Source organism: Lynx canadensis, chromosome A2 (assembly GCF_007474595.2).
Source record: "Lynx canadensis isolate LIC74 chromosome A2, mLynCan4.pri.v2, whole genome shotgun sequence".
Classification (NCBI taxonomy): domain Eukaryota; kingdom Metazoa; phylum Chordata; class Mammalia; order Carnivora; family Felidae; genus Lynx; species Lynx canadensis.
In genome coordinates, this window is record NC_044304.2 from 121,233,555 (window position 1) to 121,246,440 (window position 12,886).

At 42.6% G+C, this 12,886-nt stretch overlaps 1 protein-coding gene and 1 non-coding gene across 2 annotated transcripts in view; one reads left to right on the forward strand and one right to left on the reverse strand.

Moving 5' to 3' along the window:
- Positions 1 to 378: 378 nt before the first annotated feature.
- Positions 379 to 12,886, forward strand: part of ZNRF2 (zinc and ring finger 2) — a 101,155-nt gene continuing 88,647 nt past the window's right edge. The window contains 2 exon segments of the mRNA XM_030308176.1: positions 379 to 574; positions 577 to 871. Coding sequence (XP_030164036.1) covers positions 401 to 574; positions 577 to 871 — 469 coding nt within the window. The 5' untranslated portion in view covers positions 379 to 400.
- On the reverse strand, positions 5,565 to 5,672 carry LOC115509468. Its single transcript, XR_003967369.1, has one exon. It is a non-coding gene; the product is annotated as a U6 spliceosomal RNA (small nuclear RNA).

Sequence of the window (12,886 nt, forward strand, 5' to 3'; positions counted from 1 at the left end):
CCGAGGCCCCGGGCGCAGAGCGCGGCGGCGGCGGCAGAGAGCGGCAGCGGCCCGTCCCGGAGCACCAGAACCGAAACCAGCGGCAGCCGCACAGCCACCTGAGCCGCCCCTCCCGCCGGAGCCAGAGAGCGGCGTCCGCCGCAGCCCGACCTCCTTCCTCTCCGCCTCTCCTCGTTTCCTGCGACCTCCCGCAGGCCACCGGTCTCGCCCGCCGCCCCCGAGCACAAGAGCGCGCCGGGCGCCTACCGCCCTTCGGGGCGCGGGGCGGCGGTCCTGGACGTGCGGGCTTCTTCTTGCGCGGGTCGCGGCGCCTCGGCCCTTCCCGCTCGTTCCTGCGCTCGCTCCCGCCCTCCCGGCGCTCCGGGCGCCGCGCGCGGGCCCGGCCCGGGGCTGGGCGGACATGGGCGCCAAGCAGAGCGGCCCGGCCGCTGCTAACGGCCGCACTCGCGCCTACTCGGGCTCGGATCTACCTTCCAGCAGCAGCGGAGGGGCCAATGGGACCGCGGGCGGTGGCGGCGGCGGCGGTGGCGGCGGAGGGGCGCGGGCCGCGGCCCCGGGGAGGTTTCCGGCTCAGGTGTCCCGGCTGCGCACCAGCCCAGCGCCTCGGGCGGCGCCGCGGCGGCCTCGGCGGCCCCGCGCAGCCGCTCCCTCGGCGGGACCGGGGGGAGCGTGGCGTCGGCGGCCCGCGCGGCGCAGTCCTCCTTCAACATCCCCAACAGCAGCAGCGGCCCGTACGGCTCGCAGGACTCGGTGCACAGCAGCCCCGAGGACGGCGGCGGCAGCAGGGACCGGCCGGCGGGCGGGGGCCCCGGCGGACCGCGCCTGGTGATCGGCTCCTTACCAGCTCACCTCTCGCCGCACATGTTTGGAGGTACGGCTCCCTCCCCTCTCCGGCTCCCGGGTTCCCTGCCTCCCGCGGGCGGCACGTGGGCCGCGGTCGCGCTGGGTTTTTACCCTTCTCCTTTTCTCCTTCAGCCTGAGCGCCGCGGCTTTGCCTCGCGGCCCGCTCGCCCCTCTGGGGAGGAAAAGCGCCGCTTAACCCTGGCGGCGCCGCTCCCGCTGCGCCCTGGGCTTTGGGTTTTAGACACCGGGTGCACCCCCGCCTCAGAGTGGGTCCCCAGCAGAGGAGGCACACGTTTTCCCCTTGGGGTGCAGGGAGCAAAGATTGTTTTTGAAACAAACCGACCCTGCAGCCCTCGTGCTTGTGGCTTTTTAGTATCAGGAAGTGAGCGGAAGACCCATTGCCAAACGTAGTGCTAACTGGGGACCCAAGTGGTGAGCGTTTTCTAAAGGCCAAGAGTCAAAGGGTCTCCAAGGAACGTGGGAGTATTTAGAAAAGGAGGGAGTTCTCTCCTTTGGACTGGCTGTTAATATAAAACTGTAATTCTTAAGTCTATGTCAGTAGCCACACCTACTGCGAGCAGTTGAATGGGTTGAATGTGTGATGAAAAAAATGCATTTTTGACTCCAGTGAACTGCGACTTTAGGTAATGGTTAATGCGAGCTCCTCTTACTTTGGAGGAGGAGGGCATTTTAAACATTGAAACCAGTTTCTTAAAGAGAGGCTGAGTATCAGGACTCTGCCCAAAAGATGCAGTAAGAGCCGAGGTGCTTCGGAAAAGCAGTGTTGACAAGAGTTCAAGAAAAGTCGCTTGTGAGAAATGGACATTTTTAATAGCGAAATGATGTGCTTTGGTGTAGAAACAGAGGAAGGGTGCACTTGATCTGAGGAAACGGAGTTTGGCCGCCTCGTGTGTTCAGTGGTGATTTACTTTACCTCAAAACGGTTAATACAGTAAATGAATCAAGAAACCCCTCCCTTCCCAGTTCATGAAAAGAAATTGAAGTTTAATCTGATTAGAGATGCTGACTATAGAAGATAAACCTCCCCATATCATTGCATTATGTTCACAAGTGAGCGCAGCTAGAACAGTGAAAACACTATCCCCTCCATTTTTGTGGCCCTTTTATTCATGTTTCCAAATGTGAGAGATTTGAGTTGAAGTGGAATGTTCAATAATGTTATTTATCTGCCCTAATGTTCTGTACTATCAATATTCATGGTAGCATAATTGAAAACGAGAATGTCATGTTTAGTTTTTTCCATGTTTTTAATGCTGCTTTGCACATTCAATATAGAATAACTCTTTACCTACCTTTAATTGTTATAATTTTGATACATAAGTAGAAATACTGACATTTCCTAAAATTGGGCCATTAAAAGCTTTTCCTTTTTTGAGAAAAAGAACTAGTGCCGTCCTTACTGTGGCTTGATCATAATTAACATAGTTGAAGGTTAGTTTGATCGTAATTAACACGGCTGTAGTCACTACATTGAGGAGTAACAAGAGTTTCTTGAGAATGGGAGATTAAAGAGCACCTGGGTGGCACAGGTGTTTAAGCATCTGCCTCTTGATTTCAGCTCAAGTCATGATCTCACACAGTTTGTGGGTTCCAGCCCCGTGTTGGGCTCTGCGCTGATGGTGTGGAGCCTGCTTGGGATTCTCTTTCTCCTTGTCTCTGTCTCTCTCTCAAAGTTAAATAGATAAACTTTAAAAGTTAGGGCCACCTGGGTGGCTCAGTCGGTTGGGCATCTGACTTCGGCTCAGGTCATGATCTCATGGTTGATGAGTTCAAGCCCAGCGTCGGGCTCTGGGCTGACAGTTCAGAGCCTGGAGCCTGTTTCGGATTCTGTGTCTCCCTCTCTCTGCCCCTTCCCTGCTCATGCTCTGTCTCTTTCTGTCTCAAAAATCAACATTAAAAAAAAAAAGTTAAAAAAAATCTTAAAGTGAAAAAGCAACTGCATTTAGCAGTTATGATCATCAAAAAATGTATTTAAAAGCTTGCTAAAGGAATACGAAAAAGCCTGTCAAATTAATATCTCATTTCTTTAATATACTGATTACTATCTCTTTTTTACGAGCTGGTAATTTCCTTTAACAAAGAGTCAGTAGATCTGTATGGGTTTATTTTCTCAAAAAAGAAAAAAAAAAAAACCCCTTCCATTTAGAGCAGGGGAAGGTAGTTGACATTCATGCTATTGCTATTAATTCATAGTAAATTAGCAAATGAAAAGACCTGGTTCCTAAAAGTAGAAGTAAAGCAAATTTATCTTGTTGAAGTTCCTAGTTTTGTTTTGTGCACCTAGTTTTGTTTTTTTGTTTGTTTTTAAATACCTTGGGGGTTAGGATGACTGGAGCCTAACACACTGTGGAACTTGTTGTGGCAGTATTTCTTCCAGGTCTGTATACAGAATGGCATCCTAATGGCCTAAGTTCTCTGATGTATGCAGCTAATTCAGTTTTTTCTACTATGCATTTAGAACGATTCTAGTTATGTATCATTCTTGGGAAATTGGAGAAAACGGTCAAATTATCTGTGCTTGGTAGTTTAGATGAGGAACCCCAGTTGAGAGAGCCTGGAAGGGGATCAGAGAAATTACTTGCTTCTATTGTATGGTAGGAACAAATCAGTATGCCACTACCTTGAATCCTAGTTAAGACAAGTGGATGGAGCACACTTATGCAGAAACACATCTTTGTAGTGGCATTTGATTTCATGAGATTTTTTGCTTCTATTTCAGTGGATAGGTTCATCAGGGAGATTTAATAGAAGCAAGATTTTCCTCATCCTGAGATTTAGGAAACCAGATGAATCTTATCTTCTTTTTATGTTTTTTTCAGATGATGAACCTTATTTTAAAAATTAGACTTGATTATACTTCATTTTGACTTAATTTCTTAGTATGTATTATGGTATTAATGTGTTTATTCAGTTACAGGTTGTACAGATGTTTGGGTGTATATAAAGTAAGGCCCTCTGAAAATTGAGAAAAGGAATTATTTCTGAATTAGTGTGAAGTTTTGCTGTAATTTTATAAAACTTCTTTTAATTGATGTTTACATTATTCCTAATGAGAAAATACAGTGCTAATAAGATTCAAAATTGTTACTCTCTTTTAGGATGTCATGTGATTTATGGAAAAGGAAAATCTAAACGGTACCACTTTTTTTTTTAAAATATTAGTCTAACAGGTTGAATTGTTACTAGTTTCGTCATAATGAATAACCAAATTGCATGAAGTTTTCTCTGTTGGTTTTATGTTTTGAATGTGCATTTTAGCTGTGTATACTTTCTTATTTCTCTCTGGAGAAAACCTGAAGAGAGGTGCTTAATCCAGATACTTTAGTTTACAGAAATTCCCTAGAACTGAAGGATGTTTCTTTTGTTTTATGACTGCTGAGTTTAATACTATTAAAATGAACAAAAGCCTTCTCTTGGCTATCATGTTTGTTTTAAAACAGGTCTTCAGTGATATATAGGCCAATAATTTAAAAGCCTTGGTGGCATTTTAGGATTTTTTTGGCTTTTTGTCTACATTTTCCCTATTAAGTTGCTGGTGTTCATAAAATCAATTATTATGGGGGCACCTGGGTGGTTCAGTGGGTTAAGCATCTGGCTCTTGATCTCTGCTCAAGTCATGATCTCAAGGTTCATGGGATCGAGCCCGGTGTCAGGCTGTGTGCTGACAGTACGTAGCCTGTTTAGGATTCTCTCTCTGCCTCTCCCTCCTTTTCCCTCTCTCTCCCCCCATCAAAATAAATAAACTTAAAATCAATTATTGTGAGTGGTAGAATAGTAGTCTTTAATGATCCAGCAAGGATGGGGAAGGAAAATTGGAGTATACAAATATACCAGTGAATGGAGATTATTTCTGGAGAAATCATGTGGGCTTCTGTTAGAACCTATCCATGCACCTATAAGTGACCATGTAAAATGAATTAATCTGGACAATTAACTGGTGGTACTCAATTGATTTTGGCCTTCTAATTGGCTTGAGTTGTGTCCTTGAGTGTTTCAGTAGTCTGTAATTCAGGCGCCTCCTGTTCCTGAGGAAACTTGCTTCCTTATGTTGGAGTGTATGTTCTCTCTTAACACGAATATGTTAAATAAAACCTGTATTTCCAGGCAGATTTATTTCTCTTAATCTTCAAGATAGGTGAAGGTTTTTAAGGTAGTTGATTATCTTCATTAGTTGTTACTGAATTGTTCTCATTCTTACCAGTTATCTAATGCCAAAAATGTTTGAATTTGGGATATTGTGATTAATCTTCCTTTGCTGAATTTTATTCAATTGAAAATCTTCGTGCAGTGTGGCAGAATAGAAATATGTGCTTTTTCCTAAGCAAAATTACACTTAAAACTACCACCTCTGTCACTTCTCAAAAGAACAAGAACTCTGGTGGTTAATATATTTTTTCACATTTTTTTTTTTAAGGATTTTTTTTAAAATGTTTTTCGAGAAAGCATGAGTGGGGAGGGGCAGAGAGAGGGAGAGAAAATCCCAAACAGGCTGGGCACTGTCTGTGCAGAACCTGACTTGTAGGGCTCGATCTCATAAACCATGTGAGATCATGACCTGAGCCTAAGAAATCAAGAGTTGGAGGCTGAATCTACTAAGCCACCCAGGTGGCCCAGTGTTTCTCACTTGTAATCCCACGTGTCTTTAAACACCGTAGAAGATACCTTGCATTGTACGCTTTGCTAAAGTGTGGACTCTGACCTAGAAGTTTCTGCATTGGGAATATTTTGAGTGTCATCCTTGTGCAGGGGCCATGCTAATCTTGTCTGTATCATTCCAGTTTTAGTATAGGGACTGCTGAAGGGAGCACGGGAATATTTTGACAGTTCTTTTTTTCCCTCCTCTCTTCTACCTCCAGCTTTATTTTATTACTTTTTCCCCTGGAAACTTCTCTTGACTGCAGGGTAGAAGATGGGCTGGAGGGAGGGGTGGTTTGTGTTGCACCGGGCATCATCTGATAGGAAAGCTGTCTGACCTAAGTACCTCCGATGCTTTGCTGGCTGCAAAGACAGTTGTTTCACTAAGGATGGTGCCTCCAGCAAGTCCCCAGCCCCCTCCAATTTGATTGCTTTGCCTGGTAACTAGTAAATGGGTTCTTATTTGTTTTTTGGTTACCAGTGTCATTAGATACCAGCTTTTTTTTAATGTTTATTTTCGGGAGGGGGGAGGGCCAGAGAGAGAGGGGGGTAGAGAATCCCACACAGGCTCTGTGCTGACAGCAGAGGCCGATGCAAGACTTGAACTCACGAACCATGAGATTATGATCTGAGCTAAAGTTGTATGCTTAACTGACTGAGCCACCCAGGCTCCCCTAGATACTAGCTTTTAAAGTATTGATTATTTATTCTGTGTTTATAAGGAGAATTGCCTTAATATTATACTTATTGCATATACTGGATATATGTACAATTGGGTATATTAGTAAGTTGGTTAAAAAAAAGAAATACAGGCAAAGTTTTATGTAGCAAAGTATTTTAATTTAAAAATTAAATGTTTTAATTATGCATGCACTTGACTGGTATTAACTGATGATTTAAATTTGTTCTGTACTTGTTTAAGTGTTTAGAAATTGGGGAAAACATGTCTTTTGTGTAAACAACAAAGGGTTCAGAAATACCTTAGGTTCTCATTATATGTTTTCCATGCTCCTTATTAACAAATTACTATAATTTTTTTTTTTTTTTTACATTTTTTTATATTTTAGAGACAGAGTGCAAGCATGGGAGGGGCAGAGAGAGAGGAAGACACAGAATCAGAAGCAGGCTCCAGGCTCAGGCTGTCAGTACAGAGCCCAACGTGGGGCTCAAACCCATGAACCGCGAGATCATGACCTGAGTTGAAGTTGGACACTCAACCAACTGAGCCGCAGGAACCCCCCCTTTTTTTTAAATTTTAGAGTGCAAGCAGGGGAGAGGGGGCAGAGGGAGGGAGATAAAACAGGCTCCACACTCAATGCAGAGCCTGACAAAGAAGGGCTTGATCCCTCGATCCTGGGATCATGACCTGAGCCAAAATCAAGGGTCGGGTGCTTAACTGGCTGAGCCAACCAGATGCTCCAAATTACTGTAAATTTTGCTGACCAAAACAATGCATATTTATTATCTCACGGTTTCTATAGGTCAGGAATCTGGGTTCAATTTAGCGTGGTTCTTTTGCAAGACTGTAATAACGGTATGCTAGGACTGGGTTGTTTTTTCAAGACTCGACTGGGATAGCATCTACTTTCAAGCCCCCTCTGGTTGGTAAAATTGATTTCCTCATGGTTGCTAAGCTCATGGCAGCTTGCTTCTTCAAAGCCAGCAAAGGAGAAAGTCTAGCAAGATGAACTGATGCTATACTCTTACATAAATCCGTGCGTGTAATCACACACAGCCCGTTGCTTTACTGCTTCCACTGGTTAGAAGTCATAGGCCCTGCTCAGACTCAAGGGGAGGGAATGACAGGTGTAAATTTCAGAAGGCAGAGATCATATGTGACCATCGTAAAGTGTAACCACCTTTGGTTATAGACTTCGTTTGGCCAGTTAAAGATGGAACTGTTCTAACTTTATTTTTAAATTCATTTTTTATTTACTTTAGAAAAGTTGTAATAATGAATGTGGTAAATGTTGCTTTAGTAAACATAATTTTTTTTCTTTTTTCTTTTTAAGGGCTGGCATTGTAGTTGTCAGGGGTACAAACCTGGCCTCTCTTGTGCTTGCTCAGGTCCCAGTTGAATTTGAGATTATTATATACTGTAACAAGTGCCATAATAAGACTATTACAAAATGCTTTGTAAGGTATTTTGTCTCAGGTAAGGAATACTTCACAGAGGAAGGTAACACCTGAACTGTATTTTGAAAGGTTTAGAAGTTGTATGCAGGGGAGATGCTATAGACTAAAGAATCCACAAAAGCCTTGGATTTTGATAGGGTACACTGAAAGGTTTGGATTGTAGTGTGTAAGGAGGACTGATAAGAGCATGAAACTGGAAAACTCGGTTTGGACCATTTGTTGAAGGATTTTATAGTGCTGTGCCTTTGTTTTACCGAACCAACCAAGTTTTAAAGTAGCAACACTCCTATCATAGTTGATATGGATGGCAACCTTCCTGAGTACTGCAGTGTGCAGTCTGTGACACTGTTTATGACATTGCTAATCATGATTAAGTTGGTTGTTAGGAGGGGAGAGGTAGCAGGAAGATAAGCTAGGAGGGCTCTTGCTTTAAATTTTTTTTATTTCAGAGAGCGCGTGAACAGGCAAGGGGGTGGGGGGGAGAGAGAGAATCTTAAGCAGCCTCCTCACTCAGCTCAGAGCCCAACCCAGGACTCCATCTCACTACCTGGGATCATGACCTGAGCTGAAATCAAGAGTCGAAAGTTCAACTGAGCCACCCACGTGCCCCAGGCTAGGACTCTTTTAGACTATAATTGGTGGAAGATGCCTAAATTGAAATTATGGCATTGGTGAAGGAGAGGAAAAGTTGGATTTGATTAAGATTTCTAAGGTAGAACCAATAGGATTGAGAGCCTGGATGCATAGTGATGTCATTAACCAATATTAAAAAAGGAAAGAAGAAATTTTAGGAAATGATTAGCTCTTTTAGGCCTGCTTAAATTTTGCATGGTTATAGGAGTTCCATTTAGAAGTATCCTTTAAGCAGTTGGAACGTCACTAATGTAGAACATTACAAAAACTTGAGAAATAATCAGCAGATTGTAAGTGAAGCCAAAAAATGGACAAAATTACTATGGGATGAATATAAATTGAGGAGCAAGCATGGAGGCCTGGGGAACAAGAATTTTAAGAGACAAGCAGAGTAGGAGAACAGCCATTAGAATTGAACCCAAGGAAAAGAAGTTGATTGAAATATTTTTTTATTATAAAAATAATATGATTAGAAAAAATCAGAAAATACTGAAAAACACACAAAAGAAATAGCAAATCACTTGTAATCTTGCCACCAGAAATAACTAGAAGAAAATGTCGATGTCTACTTTTTCATATACATGTTTTTGGAACATTCATTCTATACTTTTCATTTTAAACTTTTCTCATGTTCTAATGTAAGATTGTAAGGCTACACATTTCCCTCTGAGAGTTGCTTTAGGTGAATCCCGCAAATTGTGAAGTGGTTTTACCTTGGAGTTAAAAATATTGCTTAATTTCTCTTGTGATTTCTTCTTTGATATATGGGTTTGATATTCTTTGATAACACCCTGTTTCCACTTCATCAGTTTCTTCCATCACTTTGAATTTTTTATAACGTGGTTTTTAATGACTGCTCAGGGTTCCAAAATTCAATCCATAAACATTTAATGAGAACCTATTTTGCCATTCACTGTCCTAGGGATACAGAAGTGAAGAAATAAAACACATGTCCCTGCTTTCAGGTACCTTATTTTCTACTCTAGGGAGACAGTAAACAAGTAAAAACATAGTGTGTCAGAGGGTGTTGAATGCAATGGGGAAAAATGGAGTGGGAAGGTGGATAGAGATTGTGGGGTGGAGGCTTGCCCCTGTTTTAAATAATGTTTTGGAGATCACCTCACTGACAAGGTTGACATTCAAACCAAGGGGAGGGAGCAAGCCATGAAGGATCTCTAGGAGAAAAGCATACCCAGGCAGAAGGAACAATTTCTAGAAAGGCCCTGAGAAATGAATGTACCTGATGTGTCCTGGGAACAGCTGTGAAACCAGTATATTTGGAGTGCAGAGGGTTGTAGGTGAGAGCAGAGAGGGGTTGGGTAGGACAGAATCCTAAAATGTCTTGTAACCACTGACCTGGTGTTTTGACTTTTGTTTTAGGGAGAGATGGGGAGGCATTTGAGAGTTTTTTGAGCAGAAGATTGACATAACTGGACTTGGGCTTAAAAAATTTTTTTTTATGTTTATTTTTGAGAGCGAGGACACACGCACGCACAGGGGAGAGGCAAAGAGAGAGGGAGACAGAATCTCAAGCAGGCTCTGCGCTAACAGCAGCAAGAGTGACACAGGGCTTGAACTCAAACCATGAGATCATGACCTGAGCTGAAGTCAGATGCCTAAGCCTAACTGACTGGGTCCCCCAGTGCCCCCCCCCTCCTCATACTTGGGCTTTAGAGGATTACTCCGGCCACGATGTGAGAGTGGATGCTGGAGGGCAAGACTCAGGTAAGGAGTTAAAAAAATCAGGGCAGCAGATAACAGTGGCTTGGGCCAGGGTGGTAGCGCTGGAGGCGGTGTGGACTGGCCAGATTCTTGATGTCCTTCCTGTTCTTACCAACCAGATATGCGAAGGAGGGAGAGTGAGAGAGGAGCTGGGGTTTTATACAGTTTGTTTGCAGTGGGCGCTTTCACCGTGTACTATTGCTGTCAGAACCCTGACTCACAAATGTTTTATGTTTCTCCAGTCACTTCTTAAAAATTTATCAGAGATGTGGCATTGTTTGAACCAAAGGTATGCATTTGTTCAAGGCATTTGATGTTTATTGCTGAATTGCCCTTTGGAAAGGGCTGCTTCTTCAAGCAAGGTATAATTTCAGGACTATCTGATTTTTTTTTTTTTTTCTCCCCATGAAAACTCCAGTGAGGTTTTTTAATACTTAAAGTGGATTTTGAGTAATGTCTGTCAGTCATTATTGTGTTCAGTGCCCGTTTTTTAATAATAAATTTAGTGTATCAAAAAAGAATAAGTACATTCCATCATTTGAATTTAATGAATTCTGACATCTTGTATATCCTAATTTTTGTTTGAATTCTGATTAGTCTGTGATAATGTGTCAATTCTATTTGTATACATATGAGCTGAGAAAAATAAACCATATACTGTGCATAGTGAGTTATTACATGTAATTCATTTCAAAGAACCAGCTTTTGGTTTGAATAAATTTTACCACTTTTATTATTGATTTAAAAAAAAAAAATTTTTTTTTAACGTTTATTTATTTTTGAGACAGAGAGACAGAGCATGAATGGGGGAGGGTCAGAGAGAGGGAGACACAGAATCCAAAACAGGCTCCAGGCTCTGAGCTGTCAGCATAGAGCCTGATGCGGGGCTCGAACCCATGGACCATGAGATCATGACCTGAGCCGAAATTGGAAGCCCAACCGACTGAGCCACCCAGGCGCCCCTATTATTGATTTTTAAATTTCATTAGTATTCTTTTTTTTCTCATTTTGTAAAGTTAATTTTGCTCTTTCTCCTAGCTTTTCTTAAATTTTATTTTATTTTTTTAATTTGTTTAATGGGGCACCTGGGTGGCGCAGTCGGTTAAGCGTCCGACTTCAGCCAGGTCACGATCTCGCGGTCCGTGAGTTCGAGCCCCGCGTCGGGCTCTGGGCTGATGGCTCAGAGCCTGTTTCCGATTCTGTGTCTCCCTCTCTCTCTGCCCCTCCCCCGTTCATGCTCTGTCTCTCTCTGTCCCAAAAATAAATAAACGTTGGAAAAAAAAAAAAGATCTTTAAAAATTTGTTTAATGTTTTATTATTTTTGAGAGACAGAATGCTAGTGGGGGAGGGGCAGAGAGAGAGGGAGACACAGAATCTGAAACAGGCTCCAGGCTCCGAGCTGTCAGCAGAGAGCCCTATGCGGGGCTCAAACTCACAAGCTGTGAGATTATGACCTGAGCTGAAGTCAGATAGATGCTTAACCAACTGAGCCACCCAGGCACCCCTAATTTTTTTTTAAGCTCTACACCCAGTGTAGAATTCACGACCTTGAGATCAAGGGTTGCGTGCTCTACCGGAGCCAGCCAAGTTTCTTAGTTCATTTTATTTTTCATTTGTTCTTTTTTTAATGATAAAAACAGTAAGGCAATGATTACCCCCTTGGTACATATAAGTAGTCACTTCCCATAGCTTTAGATACTTAGTATTTTCACTGTCATTAAATGAACTCCCTTGAGAAATAATTTTGTTCACTACATTTATTTATTAGTTTTTAAGTTTATTTATCTTGAGAAGGAGTATGCATGGGATAATGGCACAGAGAGGGAGAGAGAGAATCCCAAGCAGGTTCTGTGCTGTCAGCGCAGAGCCTGATGCAGATTCAATCTCATGAACGATGAGATCGTGACCTGAGCCAAAATCCAAGAGTTGGTCGCTTAACTGACTGAGCCACCCAGGTGCCCTTTGTTCACTACATTTAGATTTTTTTTTCTTTTAGCGAGGAGTTAAAGTGTGGCTTTAACGTGTTTTGGTGGGAAATTTACTGTTGTTCTTACTGCCCTTTTGTTATTTCTAGTGTTCCCTAGAAGTGTTGCATTGTGGTCATAGAGTCTTAAGACTTTTTCAGTGGCAAATGATAGAAACATAATGCAAAATAGCATTAAGTGGGAAGACGATATTACATGTGTTGGAATGGTTCTGTGTTCATGCACTGCATATTTGGTAGGTCCTTTCAATCTGCTAACTCTGGTCTTTCATTTTGGGTAGTTTTTAAAAATTATTTCTGTGATTATTTCTTCCACCATTTTCTTTTCTCATTATTTCAGTGTTGGATATAGAGTGATCCTTTGCTTTATCTTTTTTATATCTTTTTGTTCTTTAGGGGGGATTTTCCCCCCAGCTTTTATCTTCTAACCCTTTAGTTGATTTTTGTCTGTTTCTGTAATCTTTTAAAATTTCCGAGAGTTTTTTGTGAATTTTTTCATACATTTTGTTTGTGTTTTGTTTGTGTGTATGCATATGCTTTTTTTACCCTCCCAATTACTCAGTTTCTTCCCAGTTGCTTTTTCTGTTTGACTTCAGTCTTTCATTGGGTTCTTTCTTCAAATGTTTGGTGATCGTTGGTTGGTTATTCACTCATTTTTAAAGCACTAAAAAGCTGATTGGAAGCTGTCTGAACACCTAGGGTTATCTGTGCCCTTTTTCTTAGGAGTTAAGAAATTCCTAAGAATTAGTGTCTTTTTCTCTTGAATTGGTCATATTTTCCAGAGTGGCTTCTCTCCCTCCCTCCCTCCCTCTCCCTCCCTCTCCCTCCCTCTCCCTCCCTCTCCCTCCCTCTCTCTCCCTCTCCTCTTCTCTCTCTCTCTCTCTCTCTCTCTCTCTCTCTCTCTCTCTCTCG